The sequence below is a fragment of the Molothrus aeneus genome, chromosome 3 (genome assembly GCF_037042795.1).
Source record: "Molothrus aeneus isolate 106 chromosome 3, BPBGC_Maene_1.0, whole genome shotgun sequence".
In the NCBI taxonomy this organism is placed as follows: domain Eukaryota; kingdom Metazoa; phylum Chordata; class Aves; order Passeriformes; family Icteridae; genus Molothrus; species Molothrus aeneus.
Genome location: NC_089648.1, coordinates 35204731 through 35231616, shown reverse-complemented (window position 1 = coordinate 35231616; position 26886 = coordinate 35204731). Strand labels below are relative to the sequence as shown.

Here is a 26886-nt window from a genome sequence, read left to right as displayed (position 1 = left end):
AGGCAAGGCTCGCTTTGCAACACACTCCTGCTTGAAGACAACACCACCTGTACCGACCAGCTCCGCAGCACCGTGCGTGCGCGTAGGGGAGTGAACAAAACCCAACAAAAACAAGTAAACAAACAACCGAAAAAAATCCCAAACAACAAAAAAACACCAAAGCCGAGCGTGCCCCAGTCACGGCCGCTGGGGCGCGAAGGGAGGCAAAGAGGAGCCGCACGGCCGAACACAGCAGCAGCACCTCCCAACTCCCACCCGACCGCCGGCCGCCATTTTGTGAGGGCGTCCCCAGGCACCGCCCCCCCCCGCCCGGGCTCCCCCTCCCCCGCCCGGCTCGGGAGCGCGCAGGGCGGCGGGGAGCGCGCACGCCGGGGGGGCCGGGCCGGAGGAGCCGCGGGACCCCCGGGCCGCTGGCGCCATCATGTACCGCTCCAGCAGCGGCCGCTCCGGCCCTTCGTCCTCGTCCTCCTCCCACCGGCTGAAGGAGGGCGGCTCGTCGGCGTCCCGCGCCTCCCGCTTCAGCACATCGGGGCCGGGGCCAGGCCACGGCCGGCCTCCCCCGCCGATGCCCGCCGCCGCTTGTGCCGCCGCCTCGCCGCCGCGCTCCGCTTCGCCCCGTCCTCCGCCGCTTCGCCGCCACCGCTCCCCATCGGGCCACCGCGGGCCCTGCCGCCGGTCCCCGTCGCCGCACCGCAGCCGGAGGTTGCCGTCGCCGCCGGGAGGAGCGGGGCTCGGCGGGCCCCGGGGCCGCCGGGGCAGCGAGCACGGAGACGGCGGCAGCAGCAGCCGGGTAAATACTGCGGTGCACCCAGGGGGCTCGGTACGGGCCCTGCCCCCGCCTGGGCGGCTGTCAGAGCCCCTAAGCCGGCGCGGCCAGGTCCTTGCAAAATTACACCGGCCCGGACTCTCCCTGTGCTGAGGGAGAGCGGCAATTTGCCCCTATTCCTTAGAGAGCCAAATGGGGAAAAAAAAATTTCCATTTTAAGTGATGTTTTCCCACTAGTTTCCATTGCGTTTTTATTTGTCTTACTGGCTAGAGCCATTTTAGAGAAGGTTCGAAGATGATGCTGTCTTTTCGCTAAGGCAGAGGATGTCATTTTCCTCCATTTAACACATTGGGTTTAGTGCATAAATATCGTTTAACTTATGGGAATATAACTTTTTAGACAGCATGTTGAATGAGTACTTTGTCTGAATTCTTCCTGCTGTCACGGCGGGCGTACAAAGAGGGCTCTTACTGATTTATGTCTTTGAGAGGGATTCTTTGGTAGGCACCACTTTGTAGCTGGGGCTGTGCACAGGGTCTCCCAGTCTTCTCACTTTGTCTTGGCAAAGTCTGATTTGGGCAAGCGAAGCTCTGTTTTGGTGTCTGTGGTGGATGGCATCTTGGATGCAGACACCTTCGTCATAAATCAAAGTGTGAAGTTTTTTGGGTTTTTTTTTTTTTTTTTTTTTGGCGTGACTTTTTTTTTCTTTTTGCGGGATTGGCTCACCTAGATTTTGTCTTCTTGCTCCTTGCTGCAGTGATTGTTTTGTCTGGTGATTCTGAGCTGTGGTGTGTAGAAAGTTCATTGTGCATTTGTGCTACCGTGAAGAAAAGATTTCCGTACTGGGGTACTCTAGGCAGTGGTTGCATGGTCACTCAATCCAGCACACATGCAGTTGCAAAGAACAGTGTACTCGCCTTTCCCTCTTGCTTTGTAGTATATTCTGCCCTCTCCCGTGTGCTCAGACGTGGATTTGTGAGTGGCAGGGTGGGCTGATGTGAGGAAGCAATGTAGCTGAAAGTCCAACAAAAGTGTGTTAACTCCTGGTCCATCGCCTGATGGGACTCTCCCAAGGGAGAATGGGGATTGCCCTTTATCATGGTGATACAGGTTCTTACCGAATTTCTTTGGAGCCGCAGCCATAGAAGAGGTCACGGGTGATTGTAGCGGCATTAAAATTCAGGTATTGGTGTTATTTCTTACTGAAAGGTGAGTTGCCCTGGAGATGCAGGAAGATAATGTTATCTTGGACAGTTAAGCCAGGCCAGGCTATGAAACTTGCCTCTGGCCATTTGTTTTCACGTGGTATTTCACCCTTATCTCCATCCTCTTTAGTTTCCTTTGTGTGCCCTTGCAAATTGCATTACTAATAATATCCACGATGAAAATAAGTAGTTTTTAAAGAGGAAATGTTTTTCTGTCTGATTCATGTCAGTTTGTGTTGTGGCTTGATGGACAGTTGCATGTTCACAACTGATGGGCGGCAAACCTGGGATACAGGACAGAACTTTCTTAAACTGACTTCATCACTCAGTCTCCCATTTCATTGTATCCACGATAGGCTGTGAACCTGTGCTGGCTGTAACAAAACTTTCAATGCTGCTGACTGTGTTGGTAGTCCAGACTTGGAGAAATTTGATCTAGGAGATTTTACTAGAAACCTCTCATTCCCTCTTTGATCGGGGGGGAAGGCCACCAAAAATGTCCACTTTACACGAACATTATTTTTGACAAACGCTGCTCTTCTTGTGTTACTTTACACTCTCCTGGCTCAAGTTAAATCAGTCATCTCAGCAAATTGTTACAGATTGATGATTTTTTCTTGCCTGTTGAAACTTCAGAGAAGGATTGAGAAACTATTTATCCTAGAAATTAGGCGGCATTAGCAGGTTATTAGCAGGTTAGCTAATGCTGTACTGATGAGCCAAATGGATTTTTTGTTTATTTACAGGATTACTGCATTTAAGGAAAGCCCTTCTGTAGGAAGCAATTGTCACAGTAAGAGATCTTGAGACAATTAAATAGAGTTCTTCAACCTATATTGTGCTGACTCTTGCGTTTGGTAAAGCCCGCTGTAAGTAATTCTTAGAGTGTAATATCCACATTTTTTCCATGGAAGCTTTTGTTCCCCAACAGGTGTTTGACTGAGAACTGACACTACTTCTTCTTCAAAGTGATGTTAGAAAGCATAAAATACGTATTTAGGTTTGTTTTATTTTTTTAAGAGTACTGTTTACAAAAGTAGTGTTAATTAGAGAAAGATAAAAGCTGGGATTATGCTGTCATTTTCCAACGAGTGGCACTAAATGTGATGGAAACAGAGCAGACAGCAGATATTTTGGGTTATCATGACTGGTCAGGGTAAAGTTTTAATTAAATTTTTAAGATTTTATGACTTAAGACTCTTCTCTTCAGAAGCTTGAGAATATGAAATGTGCAGATTTGGGAAGTTACACAAATATATTAGTAAGTGGGATTTTGGAGCTGTCACTGAGAGGACATGAATTCAGAAGCCCAAGGAAGAGGAATTTAGGTTGCAGTGAGGAGGGAGGACTTGAAAGAGAAGAACATATGCATAAGGGTGGGAGATGTAATATGTAGAATGAAGACACTGATGGGATAAGGGCATGGGGTTGAAATGGAGAAAATGAATTTGAGTACAAGTTCCAGGTCATTGTCCCTATCCTATATATGAATTGAGGTATGAAAGCAGCAGCCTCAGAGATTTCTTACTAAATTTTCTTATTTCTGGGAGTTGTTTTGGTTTGGTTTTTTTGTTGTTGAGATTTTTAAAAAAATTATTATTTGTGAGATGGAGTACATGTATTTCCAGGTTACAGCATTGTTGCACAGTTTGTTGTGCATAACTGGGATGCAGGCAGTGGAGCCCTGTATTGGATGTTGTAAGCAGGGATGGTGTTAGTTTCTTAATAGCTGAGGAAAACTGTGGTGATTGGAAGAACGTGGAGTGACAGCAAAGGTTTGGGGTGAGTACTGAGAAATGTAATGGAGGAGAGGAAGGTCAGGGCTTTACAGTGAGAGATTTTGGCAGACTTTCATTTGTTCTTGCAAGGCTGACACATACTGCTTTTATTTATCCCTGCTGACCTGCGTGCTTGTTCTTTTTAAAGGTTTTAGCTTCTTTGCTTTCTTGTAAGAAAATTGGCTGAGATTAGAGGACTGGAGCATGTGGGGTCAACAGAGGATGGAGAAATGACAAGCAGGTATGCCACCTGTTCAGTAATACGGCAGTGGTAACTGTGGTTTAGGTGGCAGAGCAGGAAGGAAGAAAAATGCAGTGCAGTGTACACATAGGTATGACTAGTGGTAGTGTTCAGTGCTCCAGATACAAAAAAACGTGGAGCTTCTCCAATTAAAAAAAAATATTAAAAAAATCATGAAGATCAAATATTTACTGCCCTAACTGCTGTCTCTGGGCAATTTGTATAGATCAGTCATAAGCAATCCAAACATCCCAAACATTCTGAATGTAAACTATTTCTTTCCTTTGCTCAGAATTTGTTCTGAGATGTAACCATCACTTCACTGTCTTCAGTGGAGGTGATTGTCATTTGTATGCCCAGTCTTGATGATGAGAAGATGGCCTTGAAGATAGTAATTTCTTGAGGCAGCCAGCAAAATTCAGTGTTACAATGGGCACAAGTCAGAATGTGTTTGTATGAGACACATGCACCTTGAATATGTTGTTTCTCAGCCAGGCTGTTGCAGGGCTGGACAATTGTGCTGGACAGGGCAGTTGGTCTTCAAAAGTAATTAAAGTGTGTTCTGATAAATGCTGGGATTCAACTTAGTGAACAAAACAGAAATCACTAATATGTTAGCTTAGAATAAAGCTATATGCCCAATGGATTCTAGTACAGATTTGTAGTGCAAGTGAATTTTATTAGGTAAACTTGTAAAGCAATTCTTTTGCTTTTGTTGGAGATTATGTACTGTTCCTTTGGTCTCTTGGAGGATTGAGCTGAACCTGCTGCATGCTCTCAGGGTGGATGTGGACACTCAGTGCACCTGCTGCTTGCTACTGCAGTTTTCAGCAGTAAAAGCAGTGTGCAGTGCATGACTGGTTTGGCAGAACTGAAGCTGGTTCACTGCTTCCTGTTAGGCAGAATCTATATTGTGTTGGTTTAAAAAAGCAAATCAAGTATCTCTGTCTTTAGCCAGTCTCACCTGTTTCTTATGGAACTCCCCTTAACTCTGATCAGTTCTGTATTCCGGTGCTATATTCTAGAATAATGTGAGGCATAACTACTAGTTAAGCATAATTTAACAGTGATGGTGTTTTGTGTACTGTGTATGTGTACAAAGGAAGGTCTGTGTAGAGGCAATGAGCTCAGGTCTTCTCTGCTGTAGGTTTTTCCGAGGCAAGTTTATTTAGTTTACTCTGGTTTATCTTTACCAGCTTTAAATAATGATAATGGGAATTTTAGACACCTATAGAAGGTGTTTCTAGTGGCATTGGTTTTTAGTATTATGTTGTGCTTATCTGCTGAAAGCAGCATGAGGTGAGGAAAACTGTTAAAAACATCACTGCAAGGAAAATCTTTGTTTACACTGGTTCATGTTGTTACTAAAGTTGTAAAGGGCCAGAAATCCAGACACTTTATTCAGAAATTCCTGGCACTGTTTTTTATGCAATGTTTATTTAGCTGCTTCTTCTCTACAAAGAAAGGAGAACAGCAGTAAATTTGGAACTTTGTGACTTTCTCTTTGATTTTACATCTTCCAAAATGGGGATTTATGAAATGTATTTTTGAGTTGAAAATTTTTAGGTAATTTCAATATGGAGCATGTTGTTAGCACCTGGGATGAGAAGTTAAATGCAGTCAATACCCTCCCCTTTATTTAGTAACTAAATAGAATTGAAGTATTTGGAACAGTTGTTCTTCTAGTTTGATTTTTTTAATTGAGCCATCTCCCCAAGTCGAATTTATTAAGCAGAGCAGAATCACTTTCCTTTCTGTGGCTGAGATTAAAATCCCCTGATTGATGGGCTTGCACTCTCTCTTCAATTTACAGAGGCGCTCTCCGAGTCTCCGCTCTGAGTCTTCCCTGGAGCACAGTTTGCGGATTACTGTTGGTAATGACCGCTATTGCATTGGCACGCCGGAGCGAAGGAGGCTGCCTGATAGACTGGGCTCACCAATTGATAACCTGAGTGACAGGTATGCTCCTCTGCTCGTGGGGATTCACCTGGGTGAAACTGCGTGGGAATGGCTCTGTTGGATGAGATCAAACATCTCATTAGCCCACTGAATGCCTAGGGAATGAGGGTAAGCATGGAGTGGTGCTTCCCAGGAATATTTCCCCAGCCTCTTGCAAGTTGTGGTACAGAGAATTCCTGAACAAAAGTCTCTGCCTGTGTAACTCTAAACAGATAGTTCTTTAATTTTGTCAGCTGCTTCTAAATCCCATATTAACTAAGCATGCACATGATATATTGCAGAAGGGTATGTGATGTCAATCCCTCCAGTGCTTCCTTCCCCTTAAGGGTGGATGTCACATGGAGACACTTCATTTGACATTTACTGCTTCAGCCACCTTCTGTTTCTTATGAACCTACCTAGTCCTTATTGAAAGGAAGGTTGTTTAGTATAAAGATGATGTAAAGCTTCAACTTCCCCATTTAATTGTCTACTTTCCTGATTTTTGAGACTAGTCTAGAAGAAAACTCTTAAAGCAGCTTGAAGGAGATTATTATTTTGACTTTAAAAACCTTGCAGAAGAGAACATAGTCAGACAGTCTCATACATTATAAAGGAAGTGTTAGAATTCTTAGGATCCCTTGACTGAAATTGGAGAGAAACAGTTAATGGAGAGAATTCTTTTGTGTTAAAATACTTCACTGCTGTGAAGAGTGAAGTGTAAATATTAGAAATAGAATTAGGAACTCTTTGCCTTCAGTAGGAGAACCGGTATAATCTGGGGAAAGAAAATCAGAAAATTGTGCAAATAATTCTCTTTGTTTTGAATTGCAAAATTAAAGATGGCATAGCTTGTGCCCTGGAGCATACAGTTGCACTTTCAGGTCAGGGATAAGCATCCAGCACAGCAAAAACCATTACCACTTCCATTTTTGATGCAAATATCATCAACTGTTAAAAAAAATATGAGAGAGAGGGAAGTGAGCAGAAGAAATGAATTTCCTGTCTTTCTCAGGTGTAAAGTTAAGTTTCAGCAGGTGTAGAAAACCAAATGAGAGTTTGGGTTTTGCTACTGTCACTTTTATGCCTTTACCTCAGTTCTCCTGGCATCAGTGTTTGATTTGTAAATCCCCTGTGCAGTCTGCAATCTTGTAAATGAAATGAGTTTGTATGCTCAGGGAGAGTACAGTGGTTGGAAGGAAAAGGAAGTGATATGTTGGGAACTGGCACTTCTCTGGCAAATTAGGTACATTTGAGGGGGCAGTGGATGGTGGTGTTTGTCCCATTGCTTCATGTTCTCAGGTGAGATTTTAGATTTAACCTCTTCTGTGGTGCTGATGCATGGTTAGAAATAACATCAGGTATAGTGCAGTTTATTTAATGTAAGAGTGAGAAATCACAAAAGTTGACTTCTCTATTACAGAACCCATAGATGCGAAACAGAATGGTAAGAATAGACTCCAGAGAAGGTTTAAAAGTGACAGATGAGTTAGAATGAGAAGAAGATAAAGTGAGACCATGTAGAGTTTAATCATTAAATGACTTCCTTGTATTTGTAGTGTAAGTATGCAAGAACTTCATGTTGTTACATTTGGGTTTTTTTGTCTAATCTGTGCTGGCTGCGCTTTTCTGAGTGTTGCCCGTTGTCCAGAAGCTTAAAGTATGTGACAACCAAGTCACCTGTTAGCTTTTCCTAAATTGTCTAGGTACTGCTTCTGAATTCTAAGTTTCTTCACTGCTAGCCATTTTATTTGTTTTCAAAAGACACTTGGTTTTTGATTAAGAACATTGTTTATCAGGTATTTTTCATCATGTATTTTTTCCCTTCCCTGAGAGGCTGCCCTGGCACTGGGACACTGACTTTATGTCTATCACTGGGCTGTAAAATGGTCTGTTACTGCTTCTATCACATTTTTATTTTGTGTGTGGTACATTCTTACTCTAATTAAAAAAAAAAAAAAAAGACAAAAGAAAAAAGTGTTTCCTAAAGTATTTTGACGTAATTGGAGCAAATAATTCTGAATTTAGTTATTCTCAGCTATTTTTGCTAACTACTCTACTTTGATATTTCAAGCAATCACTTTGACACATTATTCTCTGTAATTTACAGGGCCTTGGGATGATAGAGAGATTCATTAGTCTATAAAGGAAATAAAATACCAAAGGAGAGAAATCAGGGAGGCTTTTAGAGTCTCCTGCAGCAGTGGATGTTCAGGATGTCTGAGGAGACTTTCTAAGGGTGTTTGTTCCCATGCAGGTCTGTCCTATAACATCTGTAAGAGCTTGCCCCATGTTTCTAGGGAAGCTGGTCTCCTGCACATGTCTAAATAGGCACACTGAATGCTGCTGGACTGTGAGGTCAAGGTCACCTAAGCAGCTTCAGTTTCCTGCTTGGACCAATAAGTGTTTTTTTTGTCTTCCAGAACCTCAATCTGTCAAAGTGAGAAATAAATCTTTTTCTCTCTCCCCGTCTTCCATCTGTACAGCTCTCAGTATTTTTAAGACATTCTACTACTATCTGTGCTGGCACAAGCTCTAGAGAGCATCCCACCAATTCTTTCATCTGAGGTTAATACAAAAGATAGACCAAATCACTGCAGAGACTTGGTCTGCATTAGGCTGTGTTCTGAAATAGCGTTTTTTTGGCATGATATCAAGAGTAACAGTTGGCTGGAATATGAACAGCTCATCTGACTCCCTATTCAGAGACTGTGTATTAAAGTGGAGTCCTGTTGATTGCTGACAGCAGAATACCACTATTTATTTCTATTTCTGTGTATGTGAATAAATACACCACAAAGTAAATTACCTTACACTAGTTGTAGGTCTCTGAGGCATCATGTGTGTGTAGCCTGTGGTCTGTTTTCCATCTCTGAAACTGCAAGTTCCAGTGATTCATGGATTCTTTGTTGGTGAAGGAATTGGGATGGTCACAGTGGTACCACCTTGTATCCTCTCTCGAGGATGCAGTAGCTAGTAGTGAACTTCACTGGCTGAAAGCATGCAAACCAGTTAAGAGGGATGTAACTCTGTTGGACTGTATGCACAGAAAACATGTTTCAAAGAATTCTGTAAGGCAAGAAATAATTTTTCCCACAGCTGTATTTAATTTTCAGGTTTTAAATTTGCATTTTAGCTGTTCAAAGTGTATTTGGAATGTCTTGCTAGTTTTAAATACAATAGATTTGCTGTTCCTTTCTTTCCAAAGTATGATTAAAAATTCCTGTGCTTTGTCACTGCAGTCAGTTTGAATTGTAGGCAACAGCTGTCAGACATGCATCTAAATAATTTTATTTGCACAAAAATCAGCTGAAGGTATATGGTGAAACATATCTGTTACTCCATCAAGTGTGTTCATGCAGCTTGTACAGGTTTAGCAGGCTCTCAGAAAACGTGCCACTGGAAATAGACATACCTTTATGTAGGTGGTGAAACCAACATTTATTTATGAAATTTAATTTAGCTATTTGTAGATGTTTTTGTGCTTTTGGAGGAGGTGGATATGTGTAGTTTGCTGAAAACTGGAAAGATACCATGTAATACAATGGGTACAGGTGCATGCCAGATTTGTTTTATAAGATGTGTTGGACTGATAAAGTACCTAATAAATGCTTTGCAATGATGCAAGGTAAAGTGAAGTTTTGTGTTGATTTTGTTCTTAAATATGCATGTGTAAACTATGAAAATACCCAGGAAAAAGACCTTGTCTGTGCATCTCTGCTATTCTTTAGTCTGTTGTGAAAAACTGGGGCTGTAATTTATTTGCAGATTTTTTTGAAGATGTCTTCTGGCATGACTTGATTTTGTCCCTTCTCAAATCTATGGAGGGACCTTTTGGAGTAGGAGGAGGTGATTTTTGTGGATTCAGGCCATTATCCATAGTTTATCTCAAATTGATTCACTCAGGAAAGAGTCTTCTGTCTCATTGATGTCACTTAGGGAGCACATTTTCTTTCTTGGATGATCTTGCTAGATTTTGAAATATCAATAAGTAAAACCAGCAGATTGTAGCTTTTAAAGTGGTTTGGTTTGTTTCTGCCTTATCTGAAGAGAAGTTGCAGAAAAGTTTTTAAGCATCAAGGAAAAGGCCTTAGCCAAAACAGTACCCCTAATTGTAGGTGTCTGTAGGAGTTGGTCCAAAAGTAGATATTCCAAGAGAAGAAGCTGGTTATTCTGATGTTGTGACAGTTGCACCATCCACTGTAATAATGCAGAGAGGCTGGCACAGAAGAATGGTACCATTACACTTAATCTCCTTGGTTTATAGATACCAGAAACTGTGCTTCTTTTTAGTTATGGGGTTCATGTGATTAGTGACAGTGCTGTCTGCATATCTGTTGCAAAAGTAAATGTTGGTAGAATTTGTGGTCCTTGTCCACAGCTGAAGATAAAAAAAGGATCTGGTTGCATTTGCCAGTGTGAAACTGAATTATACCTTGAATAATTCATAGGAAATCTGACCTTGGCATCTGACTGGGAGAGGCGAGGAAAGGGATTGTGGTCTGAAATATGATAGTAAGGGTTTTTTAAAATGTGTAGTCTCTCACATTCACAGAAACTAATCCATCCTATCAATTTTTCAAGGCTCTAATTCCTCAGTATGAGTTGAATTGTTCATGTCACTGCATTTGCAGGTAACTTCCTAGGAGGGATTTCAGTACCATTAAAAAGAATTCTCCCTCTCTACCCTGCATTTTAAGTACGTAAAATGTTAGTTCTGTTTAGTAAGGGAGATGTTATTTTGAAACTGGTTTGGAAATTTCTTACCCTTGAGTAGGAGTAAGACTTTATTTAACCTGATTCAAATACTTCTGTTCTGTGTTTCTCTCACACAGGGATGATGTGGCTGATGGTCCAATATTCACTAGAGGCCTCACGTGTCCTCGCAGCCTTGAGAGATACCCAGCCCATGAAGATCAGCCTTTGAGTCCCTTCATCCCGAGGCACAATGAGGACTACCGCAGCCGAGATGTTTTCCTGCACCGCTCAGATTACAGCCCGCACTACGGCCGCCGGGAGGAGCTGCCTCGCGCATCTGACAGAGATGGTGACAAACTGAGGAGATCCCCCTACCCACTGAGGGCAGAGGAGAGGGGCCGAGAAATAAAGCGCCCACGGTATGAAAAGGATGAGAAGATGCATGGTGTGAGCGCAGAGCATCAGGGCTTCTCATCAGGAACGCGGAACTACCGCAGGCGAAGCCGCAGCCGTAGTAGAAGCCTGAGCCCGTCATACCTGAATGAAGAATTCCGAGAGCTTGACCGTGCAAGGAGGAAAAGAGAAGAGGAAGAGCGCAGCAGAAACTTGAATCATGATGTTTCAGGCACTGGCTACACCATCCCTGGCTTGACTAACACACTACAGACTTCTGAGCCTCGCTATACATACAGGCCTGAAGAAATCCCACCCATGCCCAAAAAATCTATCTTGAAGAAACGAGTAGAGATGGAAGTAGAGTCTGCTGTTCAGGTTTGGTCTCTTTATGTCTGTCTATGTGCTTCTACTTTCCAAAACAGTTACTTCATGATACAGAATGTTAGTTTGCTTTCCAAAATAGGAAAGCCAAATCTTTGTTTCCCTTTCCTTAAGAGGACAGGTATCTTTCTGCAGGGCTGTAAAAGTTTGAAGTGCTTTAGAAACGTTAAATGGTTGTTATGGCATTTAATCAGGAATCATATATATATATACACCCCTATATATATATATATATATATACACACACACACCCCCATATATATATATAGTCTGAGACAGAATAAAATGTCTTTGTGGAAATTCAACCCATGATGCAGAGATCTGGGCTAGCTTTCAAAGAAAAACTGGGTCTCATTGTCTCATAGTACCACAGGCAGTCAGATATTGATTGAAGCTCTTCCCCTGTAGCAGTGTCTCTTTCTTGTTTCTTTATAGACTTAGAGAACTGCCTAATGCTTCTTCAGTACCTCTGTTTGAAAACTTTTAAATTTCTTAATTTTTTTCCATTTGAACTATAGGCTGGGATCAGGTTTGGAACTATAGGTTTGGGACTTAATTTGTACCAAACCTATACCAAATTTGAATCTCCAAATTAGAGCAATGCACAGATAAATGTCTGTGACTACTGTGATAAACTGACTTTTTGTGTTTTAACACATCACTTTGATTTGCCTGTTTTACTGATCAGTGTTGGTTTGATAGTGACATACTTATCTCAGGAGTGCTCAGATACTGAGCATCCCATTCCATACCTATTACTGGAAATGCTCTTTAATATGGCATTAATTATGAATATCTGAAGAAGTGACTGAGAATAACCTCAATGCAGTAGTTTTTATCTGACTTAAGGTATTGAAATCCTATGTGACTATGACTAAACTCAAAGCATATCCAAAATGATGTAATAGGGTTTCAGTTTTTAATTTTCAGTTCTTATGCTTGCAAAAAGTTTGAAATATAATTGTGATTTTGTGTGTTCTCTGAGATAAGCATTCATTGTTGGACAGGGCATTCCAGAATCATCGGGCAACTTGGTTTGTAATCTTCTGTGTTCTCTTTCAACTGCATATTGTCTCTTCTAACACTTTTATTCAGCTGTGAACTGAAGGAGAAATGAACATGTTCCTTTGTTCTGTGAGGTGCATAGCGTCTTAGAAGTAAATAGTATCTTCTCTCTTTCAGCCCGAGGGCTTTTCAAGCAGTCCAGGCCCCAGCAAGGATCTTCCTCTTCTTTCTAGTCAGTCTTCTTTGCCCCAGAGCAACGACGTAGCTCCTTTTGCTTCTGAAGTGGAAAACTTTCTCAAACGGTTTAACCAAGGCTCTCTTGTGGAGGCTTCAGACAAGGAGTTGCATGAAGGTTTGTGTGAGTGGAACCCACTCTCTGGGCCTCCCAAAGACACTTTGATATTTGAAGAGAAGTTTGGAAGCTTCTTAAGTCACAAAGAAAAAGTAGAACCCAAGTCAGAGCCCACCGATCGCCATACTGACTTCCTGCTGCCTCATGAGAGGGCCAGTCAGGATGGCAGTGGTTTCTCCCGAATTCTGGGCATGATGGCTGATTCTGTCAGTGCTCAGGAGAAGAGGAGGCGTAGCTTTCCTGACATTGAGGACGAAGAGAAATTTCTTTATGGCGATGAGGATGAAGAGACCAAAATTGAATCTCTCCCCATAGAGAAGCCCCCAGTGAGTTGTGGCAATGAGATAATAATACAGAAAATGAGCCCACCTCCCTCTCCTGCTCCAGCTGTCAAGATGGATCCTTTAGAAGAGCCAAACGCAGAGTACGCAAAGATCCACGACTTGCTCAAAACCATTGGACTTGACATTGGTGTTGCTGAAATTGGCAAACTGGCTGTTCGTACCCAGGAGCGCCTTCATGGCAAAAAGCTGGCGTCTCGTTCTCCGGATCGCCGCTCCTCGGACGCTCGCAGGCTGGATGCCTGGGAGCTGCGCCGCAGCCGCAGTGACACTCGTTCTCCTGAGTCAGGCCAGCAGCGTTCAGCGTCGCCTCCGGGCTCCTTCCCGCAGCCCAAAGATGCGTCCTCTCTTCACAAATCAGACTATGCTAAGAGCAACCCAGTGGGACAGGAGATACCTCCACACGCACCAGAACAGCCTCTTCCTTCTGTCTCTCTCATTCCTTCAATTCCACCAACTCCTGCTAGTTTGCCACCTACACCTACTTCTGTTTCCCAATACCAAATTCCCAACTATTCCCACTACACTGCTGCTCAAATTTCCCAAAACTATCCCCCTCCCACAATGGCTCCTGCAGGATATGATGCATATGGGCACTATATGGCATATGCAGCCCCTGGCTGGCCCATGTACCCCCCTGCCCAGCAGCCTAATCCTACGCTACCAGAAGCTCACGGTCTTCTTACTATGGCCATGTCAGCAAACCCCACGCGTCCCAATCTCCGGGTGATTGAGACAGTCTCTCTGGGAAAGGATGTCCCTGATGTAAAAAGAGATGGTTCTGTGCTTGTTCAAGTCCCTACCACTCCTTCTCATTCCAAAGCACCCCTTCGTCTGTCGTCACACTCCCTGAAAAATACCACAGAAAGGATGTCGGATGAAAAAAATCGGGCAGCTCAAAAGCAGAAGGTATGTTAGGAATTCTGATACTTCAGATTGTGTTGGATTGCATGATTGGTGGGGTAGAAGCTTTTTCTCTAAAGGTGCACCTTTTTTTTTGGATTTGCTTTAGTTTAAAAATAGTTCGACCTAGTTTACTCCCGTGAAATATCCCTAAGCATTTGTCTGTAATATTCAATGACACCTGTAAAAAATGCATTTTTAAATCTCCCAAAGTTGCATGCCATTGGCTATGACAGAACAGATGGAATCAAATACAAAGTTGAATTTCTTTGAACCAGCCAAAATCTTAGAGAAAACACATGGTAGCCACAGTTTGGCTTTATTCTGCTGAGATTTAGTATTGAAATACCTGAAGATATCTGGGGATATGTAAAAATCTGAAGGGACAGTGTAAAGAAAATGAAATGGCTTTTTTTACTGGTGTTCAGTGGCAGAACAAGAGGCACTGAAACACAGGAGGCTCCATCTGGACATGCTACATTGTACAAAATACCACAGTTATATCTGTATTAGGCATTCTTTAATACCTACTAAAGGGTATCATCATTCACCATCACTTACAATCTTCCCTCTACATTTATATTAATTCTCTTACAAAAATCACAAAACTAGAAGAATTTAGGGGAAACTACTCGGAGGCTCTGACTCCAAGTATGACTCCAGTTTGGGTCATATGTATTAGTGTTTTCCTCTTCTAATTATCTTGGTTTGTACAATAATTAGAAAGTAGTGGGGAAGAATGTATTTTAAAATAGGAAATTGTACTTACACATCTGTCAAAGAACTGGATGATTCCCAAAAGTTGTTTCAGTTTTCAGACTGGTGTCCACTTGGTCGTTGTTGTTAAAATAAGAGCATAGAATTATTTGGGTATGAGGGGACAATTAAAAACCATCTCGTTCCAACCCCACTGCCACAGGCAGGGACACATTCCTCTAGACCAGATTGCTCAGAGCCCCATCCAACCTGGCCTTGAAGACTTCAGGGCTGGAGAGTCCACAGTCTCTATGGGCAACCTGTTTCCATGTCTCACCATCCACATTGAAAAGAAATGCTTCCTTTATATCCAGTTTAAATCTACCCTATTTTAGTTTGAAACTGTTGCCACTTTTCCTGTGACTACAGACCTTGGTAAAATATCTACCGATTTTTCTTTCAAGCCCCCTTTAGGTATTGAGGCTGCAATATCATCTTTTATTATAAGAGCCTTTTCTTCACTTGTATGAAGTGCTAAATCAGCAAATAAGTGAGCTTCCAATTCTTGCAGGAATAATAATTTCTTCAGCTAACACAGCTGAAATTTTGTTCTTAATGTAATTTAGTACTTTTGGAAAAGCTCTCTTGTCTTATGGTGTGTGCTTTTCTCCTGCCCTGACATACCTTGGTAGCTCATCTGTGCATCTTGGTAGAACTTCTAAGGCTTTGTCTGCACTACAGAAATCTTTGTCTAGGGCTTAGTCCACTGTTTTTTTGTTGGGATGGTTTGGAGTATAAAAATTTGCATGTTCCACTTGATGCCCCCATACTGCAGAAAACTCAGAAGGAAAGAATGGTGCTTTGATGATAAAAAAAGCATACAAAGCCAAAATAATAATAAAAAAAATTTCTTATGTTGTTTAAGATGTAGCTTAACTGTGTTGGTAGAACTACTTCAGGAAGGATTCGGGGATCCTGCCAACATTGACATTGCTGTGGTAGAAGTGATTGTCTAGGGAAGTCAAGATCAAGATGACTTGTTTGTTAAGGGAGGAGTCTGTAGTAAGCTTTAAGAGTCTTGTAAAAGTAAAAAAAATGGGATTTGTCTCTTGAAGAATGAAGCTGGAAAAGAAACTGAAAGAACTTTTCAGGTTTCATTTTAGCATATTGCTTTGTTTCCTTCTATGAGAATCAATGAAAACCAGTGAAAAAAGGATTTGTGAGCTCCTCATGCCACAGTTTTTACCTTATTGAACAAGAAACAAATTTCATCCTGATGTTTTACGTCAGATTGAAGCAAAACCTAACTAACAGCTAAAAGGAGCCAGAGTCAAAGCAGGAGGCAAGGTGAAGGGCTGTGTAGGCTGATGGAACATGCCAGCTGTAGAGGTTCTGCATGAGTTTTGAACAGCCATTTGTCTTTGATCTCGATTAGCCCTGTAGATGGTAGTCAGCTGAGCCTAAGGGCCTTGGGAAGTGTTGCAACAAACAGAGCAATTTGGAGGAAAACACTGCCCAAAAGAAAAAAAAAATTGCCTACAAACTGGGTTGAAGCATGACCACACAGTTACTTTCAGATACAGAGGGAGAGGTGTATTTATTGTGTTAAAATACTCAAGAGCATTTTGGGAATACTGAGCAGTGTTCTGTGTCTGGAAAGCTGAGGTCTTCCTGTTATTCTTGCAAGACTGTTTAACTTGGGAAGAGAAGAAAATCCAGACACCTTCCAATTTATTTAGGTGATAGAAGAGAGAGAAAAACTGAAGACTGATCGAGAAGCGCGGCAGAAGAAGCTTTACTATCTCAAGACTGAATTGGACAGGCTTCGTAAACAACAAGGTAAAGTGCATTACCACCCTCCCAGCCCCTGCTTCTTTTTTCTCCCCCATTGGGATGTGTCACAAGTCCTGGTATCTAACAGGAGAAGGAGAACCAAAATAAGAATTGTCCATAATGTATTTTCATGCTCCTGGCAATGCACAACTCATAAAAAAGGAGTGACCTAGTTACTATATTAAGATCAATTACATCAAAATTTGAGCAGACAGTTGCTCTTGCATCTTCTTGCCTTGATAAGCTAAAGGAATTGTACTTTATGCATTTTAGTGCTTCTTTAGAAGAAGTGAGAAATAGTGACTGAAGATGTTATTGTGCCTTTCAATTTTTCATGAATCTTATCTGGAAATGGAAAAGTCCTCTCTCAAGAGAGCTAATTTTTTGTGTCTTTAAAACTTGTTTGGTCCAAGTAAATACTTAATTCCCTCATCTTTGGAAAATGATACTTTCAGATTAGAACAGGCAATTTAACTTTTGCTTGTTTGGCACACAGGGAAGTAGTGATGATAAATTTATACTCTGGAGAATTATGGTGCCTCTCTTAGGGTGTGTATTATGATAATCCTTATAGATGCACATCATGCAGATTTAGTGATGCTGTACCTGAGAGTCAGTTCCATCTTTACAACTTTATAGTGAAGATTTAGCCTTAATATTTTGTATTAGTATTTTACTTGTTGCTGGAATTATTGTACAGATCTAAAGTCAGTTTTCCTCTTGCATTTCTGACTCTTCTGCTTCCTTGATTGGCTCAGGCGAGATGTTGAGGAAAAAACGTCGTGAGAAGGATGGACACAAAGACCCCTTGTTGGTTGAGGTGAACCGACTACAAGAGAATATTATGAAGGAAATTGCAGAGCTGCATAAAGAATCTGATGCAGCTGACAAGAAGCAGTCTGAGCTTGACAAAGTAGCACAAATCCTGGGGATTAACATATTTGAAAAACCCCGGAAACCATCTGTGGAAACTAAAGATTCCTCGGAAAAGAACAGCAAGTCAGAAAATGCAAAAGTTGTAGAGAAAACATCTTCCTCCAACAAGGTAAAGTCTTCAAGTTTGTGTGCTAATGATTTTCCCACTAAGAGAAGAGGGCACTGGGCAGACAGCTGGTCCCAGATATTTACTAAAGGATCATTTGGTGTCTGGTGTCATTTGTTACCACATCTCATATACTGGCTTTGATAGTGCATGCAGGTGAGAGTTGATGTATCAGTGTATATAATGTCCCTCAGGTTTTGTGCAGTTCAGCACCACTTACTGTTGATATTGCTGAGGTGTTGGTTGGATTGAACAGTATCATGAGTGTGTATAGCTATTTGGTCTCAATACCATGCCAGGGGGACAGACTTCTTTTTTCTCTACAAAATTTCTGTCATGGCCTTTCAGGCCATATAGGAGTGTTTATAGCAGTAAAGCTCTTTCAAAGTTGGGAACTTTGTTGGTCTTCTTACTTGGTAATATTAGTAACAAATCACAAGACTTAAAGATGATGGTCAGCATAAGATGGTTTTTATGTACACATGTTCTCTCTTCAGAAATGTCATTATGCATCAGTATGGTCTCTCTGGTGTGGTCTGTACTACTCTGGGCTAGATGTACCAGCATTCCAGAAGATAGTTTTACTTTGAAAGTAGTATGGATACTACCATTTGAAAGGTTATGCTTGTATTCAGGAAATCAATTATCCTGCTTTTCAGATGTTTATTCAAATATGTAACAGAAATAGCTAATGCGAAATTGTAGATTAATTTTGTGTAGATCTTAGCAGATATATATTTTTTGCAGAGAGGAAAACATTAGTAGGGTAAGAGATATAAGAAAAACTGAAATGGCACCTCATCAATTTATCTGAAGGGAGGATGTCAAGAGCATGGAGCCAGGTTCTTCTTCTCAGTGGTGCTGAGCAATAGGACAAGAGGCAATGGGCAGAAACTGATGCACAGGAAGTTCCAGCTGAATGTGAGGAAGAACTTCTTCACTGTGTGGGTGACTGAGCACTGGAACAGATTGTTCAGAGAGGTTGTGGAGTCTTTTCTCACTGGAGATATTCCAGTACCATCTGGACACAATCCTGTGCCATGTGCTCTGGGATGACCCTGCTCCAGCACGGAGGTTGGATCAGATGACCCACTGTGGTCCCTTCCAACCTTACTCATTTTGTGATTCTGTATTTTCTCCAAAGCCACTCAAATCTGTTTATCCTGTAAAATTTTCTTTATGCTTTATTGTGGTCTGAGAACTCATTAGGTATCTTTAATTTAAAGACTTGCTTTTGGTTTTTTTTTGTTGTTTCTCAAAACATCTCTGAAGTTTACTGTTCACTTACTTTAACAAATTGTTTGCTTCAATCACCACTTCATAAAACTAAAGTAGGCAAAAATGTTTGTTAAGTCCTACATTGCATTAAGTTATATTGTTTTCTTTTCTTGAGATATGGCATGTGTGAATATACTTCTCATTATTTTAATTTGCATTGTTTGTGTCGTCCAAACCCGTAATGACTTGATCTCCTTTTTGTAGTTCCTTATTTTAACATGGAAAATTGTGAGTTCTGGACAGGAACATTGAGTATTTTCATACATATGTAGGCACATAGGACATGGCCTTCAGCCTCTACAGAACTACAATTCACGTTGTAGTTCTGATTAACTTTTTTTCATGAAAAGAAGGATGGTGCTGGCCTTTCAACACTGAGATTGGTTGACTCTGCCAACCTGAGGGCAAAAGCTTTTGCCTTTCTGCTTATTTGCAAGGCACCTTGTGGTCCCTTGCTGCTGACCCTGTGTCTGTGTGTTGTAGTTATACAGTCAATGCAGAGGTTAAGCCAGTGTCACTGTGCTAAACAGACAGATCACCCTGTCTGGGCTCTAAATAGTAGCAAATTATAGAGGCATCTTTGAGCTGGGGTAATGCACAAACTGGAGTTAAGAGTGGACTGTCACCTGTCTGTCTGAGAAATATTGTATTTTTAAAGTTTTGATTGAGATAGTATTTTTATAGGTCTATGTCTATAAATAACATAAACATTGATGCTTGTGTGACATTGTGAACATCCTTCCATGCACCTCCTGCAGATCATAAGCTGATCTCATTGTTCAAGAGAATGTCTGCTATGTTCTTGCTGACAGAATATGTGCAAATATTCCTGAGGTCACTTCTTATTCTGCTACCAAGAACTAGAATATATTGGGATATGGATATCTGTGGGGTGCATAGTGGCCTGGCTGTCTCTTCATTCTTTGATTTACAGTGCATGTTGTGGGGGGCGGTGTTAAGGAATTTAAAGTAAGGCAGATGTTATTTGACAATTTTGAATCTGCTTAAATAAATTTGTTCAGTGCTGGTAGTGAATAACTTGGAAATCATGCAACCAACTCGAGTCTGCTAAATTAACATGCTGTTCTTTCCAGACTGCCATGCAAAATGATAACATGATGGACTTTATGCCATTGAAAATGTAACTCAGAACTCAAAATACATCTAGTACTATTGTAATCTAAATTACCAGGGCTCATTCATGGTATATTTCAGGTAATATTTGTTTTGCTACAAGTTTAGTTTGGTATTAATTTTGGATAGAGTCCTGAAATGTCTGTATATCACTATATGGCGTCTTTCTGTACAGATCAATGTAAGTGCAAACATCACATGTTTAAATCACAAGATCCTTCACCCTATATACTTAGGTAATTAACAAAACACCATCTTTCTCTTATTATTAAACAATAAGTTTTCTGGAGAGTTTAGGAACACTCAATCTGATAAAACTGATGGAGTTAAATACTTTTAGTCACCTGATTTTTGCTTCCTTTTCCATTCTGCTTTCATCCAAACTACTTTTACAGTAACTTCTGAATGCCTCTAGGGGAACTATTTGAGGTCTTCTGGGCACTGTTTGGCTAGTATGGTAAATTGGAACTGTTATGTGAAACCAATAAAGTGGGAAGGGTGCATGCCACAGGGAATTTGTTCATTTGGTTCCTTGATTACCTGCAACCATCCAGCCATTACATCTGGGACCCTTATTGGAACCTCTTCACTGCAGCCACGCAGCATCTTAGTCGGCAATACCAGCTCTCTGAAACAGTGGAATTAACCTGGGCGCTGAAAAGCAGGTGATATATTTTTTTTGTGTGTATGGCTTCTGCTGGAGGCAGGTTCTGAATTTTAGAGCATTTTGTCTGTCCTGCCTTGTCTTAGAGAAGTGTTTCCTTCTGTTCAATTTAGGAATCAAAAACTACTAATGAAAAATCGAGAGGTAGAAGCCCGAAGCCAGCAGAATCCTCTTCACAGTCCTCCAAACATCCTTTCCAGTTGGCCAATATTTATGAATATTATGATGCAGGGAACCACTGGTGCAAAGACTGCAATACCATCTGCGGGACCATGTTTGACTTTTTCACACACATGCATAATAAGAAACACAGACAGGTATGTTGCAGGCTTCCTTCACTAAGTGCATTTCATATTGCTATGAATATTAACACTAAAACATACATCACAGAACTACATTTTACAAGAGAACCTGAAGTAATAACAAACCCAAGAAGTAACTTACCAAATCCTTTTCCCCTAATGTTGGACTTGAGCAGTTGTACAGCTACTGGTGTATTCCAAATAGTATAAATGGGGCCTGTGTTCAGTTTGCTCAGGTTTGCCACTTGTGTTTCACATGTTTACCTGTTCTTTGCAGTCATTTACATTTTACACTTTTCACAGGTTATCTTGTCATTGTAAATTGCAAAGTGGGAGGGAAAAGAGAGGGAAATAAGTTGTTGTAAATATTTGCACGTTGATTTTAATGTTCAGTGTTCTAAAAGGATATTAAAAAGGAAAAAGACAAGTGTACTTGCCTTGCTAGTGTAATATATGAGCCTATATACCTCTGTCACTGTGCAAATAGACCCTGGATCCTTACAACAGACCTTGGGCTTCGAAGACCCAGAGCGAGACCAAACAAGAGTCCATAAAACGCATTGATAAGATAACGGTTCCTGCCAAAGGTATGTTGATTTTTATTAACTTGGCTATCATCCCTCTTTGCCCTCCAGCAAGTCCCACTTGCTCAGGGAAAGGAATTTCCAAAACTTTACCTTGGTATATAGATACTGTATTATTAGGAAAAAGGCAAATTATTTAGTTTCTTGACTGGTCTTGTGTAAAAGGTCTTGAAGCGAGAGTGTAGGAAAAGTGTGGTTTCTTCTCTTTTTAGAGATTAGTTTTTTATTTTGAATACCAGTTGTCTTTCAGTGTAGTTCTGAAATAATTTTTGCCAACATATTAGAATTCAGAGCATGACCACAATAGTTGGCAGTATTTGGGTAGATCTTGCACAGTATTCCACACAGTCTCGTAGCAGACTTTCATTCAGTACATTTTTAGCAGAGGTCTCCCTGAAAATTGACTAATGAGTACTTGTTATAGTGCAGATACAGAGAATCTGAGACAGACACTTGGAAGGAGCTGTAACTGAGTTGAAAATTAATATAGGATTTAAAATATGAATGTCTAAAAGGCCTGCCAGTGATCAATTCATTTTATTAATCTGTTATATATTTCTGGTAGTGCCCACTAAAGAAGAATCTGCAGTGTCTTAGATAACTGTAGCAGGTTCTCTAGGCACAAGGGTGCAATTTTCCTGAACTTCAACAAAAATATTTGTGTTCTGTTTCTAAACCAGGTATTTAGTATTTGAGCAGACTATATCAGAAAGATGGAAAATAGATCAAGGCTGTAGGAAATGTTAAGGTAACTGAGTATTCAAGTAGGTTAATATGATGCAGAGCACTTAAATCTTGAACCATAGTAATAAACTTCTTCACTTTGCATGTTTGTTCCTGGTAGTGGTGGTTCCTATGATACTATAAGGAGACCAGCATTAACTTTTCCAAAAAGAACATTGCTTGAGGTTTTGCTGTTGTTCTTTGACCAACTTTGTTAAGAGCTTGGCACTTATTAGGTTTTGTTTCTCTGATAATTTTCTTTGGCCTTTTCAGGCTCTGAGTTTCTGATTCCCATCACTGGATATTATTGCCAGCTCTGTCATGAATTTTTTGGAGATCAGATCTCAGCAGAGCAGCATGTGAAAAGTCATCCCCACAATGAGAAGTATAAGGTTGGTAACTGATGTGCTAGGCGAGAGACGTTCCCTACCTTATCTTCTGTTTGTTCTGTCTTCCTTTCCTGAAGAATGACATTTAACTTCTTGGAGTATATGTGTTTGGTTATCTTCACTACATTCTACTGAACTAAATAAGCAGAACTTCCCACTACACCAGTACATAGAGATATTTTATCTGCATGAAGCTGAAACAGTGTGTACTGTAAAGTGACAGCACTGCTGCAAGCAGTTTGTAATACCTCAGTTTCTTGGTAGGAAAAAGTTCCCTGTTCTCTTAGTGTTGAGATGGCACTTACTGAGCAAGTCAGAATTGTCAGAGAGCTGCATTTATTTATTTATTTTTCATGGAAATGAAAATTGGTGGCTAAAATGTTGCTGTTTATTTCCACAGAAATACATAGATGAAAACCCACTCTATGAAGAGAGGCGAAATCTAGACCGTCAAGCAGGATTGGCTGTGGTTCTGGAGACAGAGCGCAGGCGGCAAAATGAGCTGAAACGGAAACTGGTTGAGAAACAGAAGGAAGAGAAGGATGAGAAAACCCCAAAAATAATAAAGAAGGAGGAAGTAAAGAGCAGCCCAGAGTCAGGAGAAGGGAATAATGAAACTCAAGGCAAAACTGATTCTTCTGGGCGAAAAATGGGTATTACGGTAAAGCTAAAGAAGGAAGAGAAGGGGGAGGAGAAGAAAGAAGAAAAGAAAGAAGAATTGAAAAAGGAATCACCAAGCCAGACCTCCTTTGGGAAATTCAGCTGGAAAAAGACTGAGAGAGAGGATAAAACCCCAGGAACTGTTGCAAAGGAAGAGAATACAGAAGGAAACAAAGAGGAGAACAAGTGTCAATCTGTGAAATCCCATATAAAGCCCATTGAAATCAAGCTGTCTGGGAAAACTGTTATTCCACACACTAGCCCATGGATACCAGTTGTTTCCACACCAACACCAACAAAAATTCTTCCCAATTTACCAGTCCCCACCATGATTTTCAGGAAGTCCAATACTCCAACAGTTAGTAAACCACCACCTCTGAACACCTTTTTATCCATAAAATCCTCTGGAACTACCACCAAACCACTGCCAGTGGTAAAAGAAACAAATGCAGATCTTCTGCTGCCTCCAGATATCATATCAAAAGCTTTTGGAGGAGAAGAAGTAATTTTAAAAGGCTCAGAGGAGGATTTGAAAGCAGCAGAGAAAAATGAGTCTTCTCAGCCTGCAGATAGACTACCTCCACCTCATGCTCCACCAGCAGTCCAGCCAGCAGCTCTCATCCCCGCAGATGAAGTAGCGCCAGGTGTGTCTGAAAGTGAACAGACAATGTTGGCAATGCCTGTGAGACCACCACCACCTTCAACTGCTTTCAGTGAACAAGCAAAAAAGATAGAGAAACGAAATTCTTGCTTGGCCACAGCCAATGCTAAAGATCTCTATGATATTTTCTACAGTAGTGGTGGAAAGGGTTCAGCTGACAGCAAGCTTGCAAGTTCTGCACTTCCAAATGGAGAAAACCCTAACATAACAAAACCTGCAGATTCATCTGCAAATCACAGAACAAATAGTAGCTCATCCTCGTTGAAAGAGGATTCTGAGACTGTGGATTCCTCACAGTGTAATAATCAAGTGACAGGGAGTTTGGTTCCTGTTGAAAATCAGGCTGAAATGAGCAAGAAATCACTTCAGCCTCACCTCTCAGAAATGTCAGTCACAGAATTACCAGGAAAAAAACCTGTTTCTGGTATCCAGATGCCTGCAGAAAGTGGACTTGTTGATACAGGAGGTGGAGAGCAGGCAGGCTGTCTGGAATTCTGTGATCTACAGAAATCTGAGGTCCAAGAGAAGGTTGGACAGGAAGATGGAAATAAAACTCCAGTTACAAACACAAATGTTCCTGGTACCTTGGAGACAGAGACAAAAGACTGGGAAATAAAAGCAGTAAAGCCTAAGCATGGTCTACACACAAAGACTTTGTTACCTGAGACACAGAGCGAAATTAAAAGTTTGGGAAATTCCCATTTGGTAAAGTTAAATGATAACTGTAGAACTCACTCAGAAATTGATAGTCCAGACTTGCTCTGGGGCACTTCCAGAACTAGTAATGGAAAAGAACAGATAGTCACAACTCATTCTTGTTCTGAAAGTAGTTGGGATCTATCAAATACTCCAAATCCAGAAATAAAATCTGGTTCTAATGAGGTTGATGCTTCAGAGTTGATAGAGGGACAGACAAAAACTAAAAGTACCCTATTAGAAGCTCAAGAAAAAGTTAAACCTAAACCTTTGGGCCATACAGTGTTAGATAACCAAACCCAGAAGGAGAGCATTGAACGGTTAGTCAATACCTGCTTGAACATTGCTGAACTCAGATCCAATCTAGAATTAGTAGCTGAAAATGAAAAAAAGTCATTAGGACACACTGGATCTGATGCAAGATTAGATAATTTTCTTTTCAAGAGACCATCAGAGGATGTGAAACACATGAAGACTCCCTCCCAGAAAGCAGATCTTGAGTTGAAAAGCACTGATTTAAATCTGGGAGACAATAAGGTAAAACATGAATGTTTCAGCATCCTTTCAGAAGGACTTTTAAAGGAAAATACAGAAGAAGTCACAAAAATAGAAACTATTGCGTCCATTAGGCTAGAGTCCAGTAAAGTTAAAAACGTGGGCATTGACAGAACAGTGAATGAAACAGAGATTACTGATTTTACTACATTGACTTCTGATAGTTGTGAAGATAAAATTTGCACACGGATTTCTCAGAAACCTATGCTGCAGCCTGGATCACAGACCTCAAATAGTGACACTACAGAAGTGGTCATGCCAGTTCTAGAAATGCAGGGCATTTCTCCCACGTCTGAGATACTTGTGCAAGTGAAGGAGAGCAAAGGTGGCACTGTTGAAATGCTGTCTCTGAGGTGTGACAGAGGCAGCACAGAAAGTCAGGTTTCTGGGTGCGTGGAAACTTTAACGCCTGGGCTCAAAGAAACACATGGGAAGGTGGGTGGCTCAGGAGGCAAGGGAATGTGCACCATCCTGAGCAAGAAGACTGAGCAAACAGAAGCTCCTGACAGTAGTTTGGAAGCTACAATGAAATCAGGAATTTCTGAAAGCATAGCAGAAAGCCCAGTGGGTTGAAGTAAACCCAGCCAGTCCCAATATTTGAGGAGCCAGAGCTGGGATTATGTATATGGTTTTTGTTTGTTTTTCTTTTTGTTCCAGCTGAGAGTTTTGGGTGTATTTTGCATTCTGTGGTAGGACTTGACTAAAGTGAAACGTAAATCATAAGAAGGCAGTCACATACTTTATTCTGTACATAATTAATTGTGTAAAATGTTTTTTCATGTGAATTTTGTTGCCAATTTCTTTTCTACACTCTGCTATTAAAATGGAATCTCGTTTATAATGCGTGCGTCTTCTTTATTTTGGGGGCTTTTACTCTTTGACCATTCCTGGTCAAAGATTTCCAGCTCACCCAGTTTGTGTCAGTAGCACCGTGAGTAGCCCAGCTGCTGAGACAAGCTCAAGAATAGCAATTTAGAACTGAGGAAATGGAGACTTGCAGAAGAACTAAAACCCAAAATTTCTTTGAACTGTAATGCATGGGTTCGATTACTTCTGTTGTTTTGAAATGCAAGAATGTGTTCAGAGTCGATTTTGTCTGTTTATCTGTCTCTGTGCTTTGTAATTCCTGTTGTATTACATCTGTACTTAAGGTGTTTCAGTGTATTGTATAAGCACATGTATGGATGGCACATCACTAAGCAAGGGGAGAAAATCTGTCCCGACTGGCTTTTGGAGAAGAAAACTAATCGGTAAGGCTCTGTGGCCTGACACCTGGACCAGACATATTGAGGTCACTTACGTGATTTGAAATGGGCTTTCTTTCATTTTATTGTGATCCAGTAACTATTTGTGTTAAATCATTTAGCAGCTGACCAGCTCTGAAGAAGTAGAAGATCAGAACCCTGGTGTCAGGAATTGGACTCGCTTCATGTGATACAGACACATGCATGCCTACCCTGAATGGTCCTTGAGCTATTGAGTGTGATGATTCTCATTTGTATAGCTTGTAAAAGACTAAAGTATTCAATGTGTTTCCTTGGATAAATATAACATTTTTATTTGTAAATTGTTTAAAAAAATAAACATATGGAGGTCAACAAGGCTTTCTTCTTGGTTTTCTTTTTTTTCCTTAACTCAGTAAAAGTGGTTTTTTTTTTTCAATT

General features: G+C 40.9%; 1 protein-coding gene across 1 annotated transcript; it reads left to right on the top strand.

Annotated features, from left to right (window-relative positions):
- The first annotated feature begins 421 nt into the window (after window positions 1–421).
- On the top strand, window positions 422–26823 carry ZNF318 (zinc finger protein 318). Its single transcript, XM_066546663.1, has 10 exons — window positions 422–790; window positions 5805–5950; window positions 10765–11398; window positions 12587–14011; window positions 16441–16540; window positions 17293–17579; window positions 20766–20969; window positions 21442–21541; window positions 22535–22653; window positions 23051–26823. The coding sequence occupies exons 1-10, from the start codon at window positions 422–424 to the stop codon at window positions 25793–25795; spliced, it is 6129 nt and encodes a 2042-aa protein (XP_066402760.1). The 3' UTR covers window positions 25796–26823.
- Window positions 26824–26886: the final 63 nt, after the last annotated feature.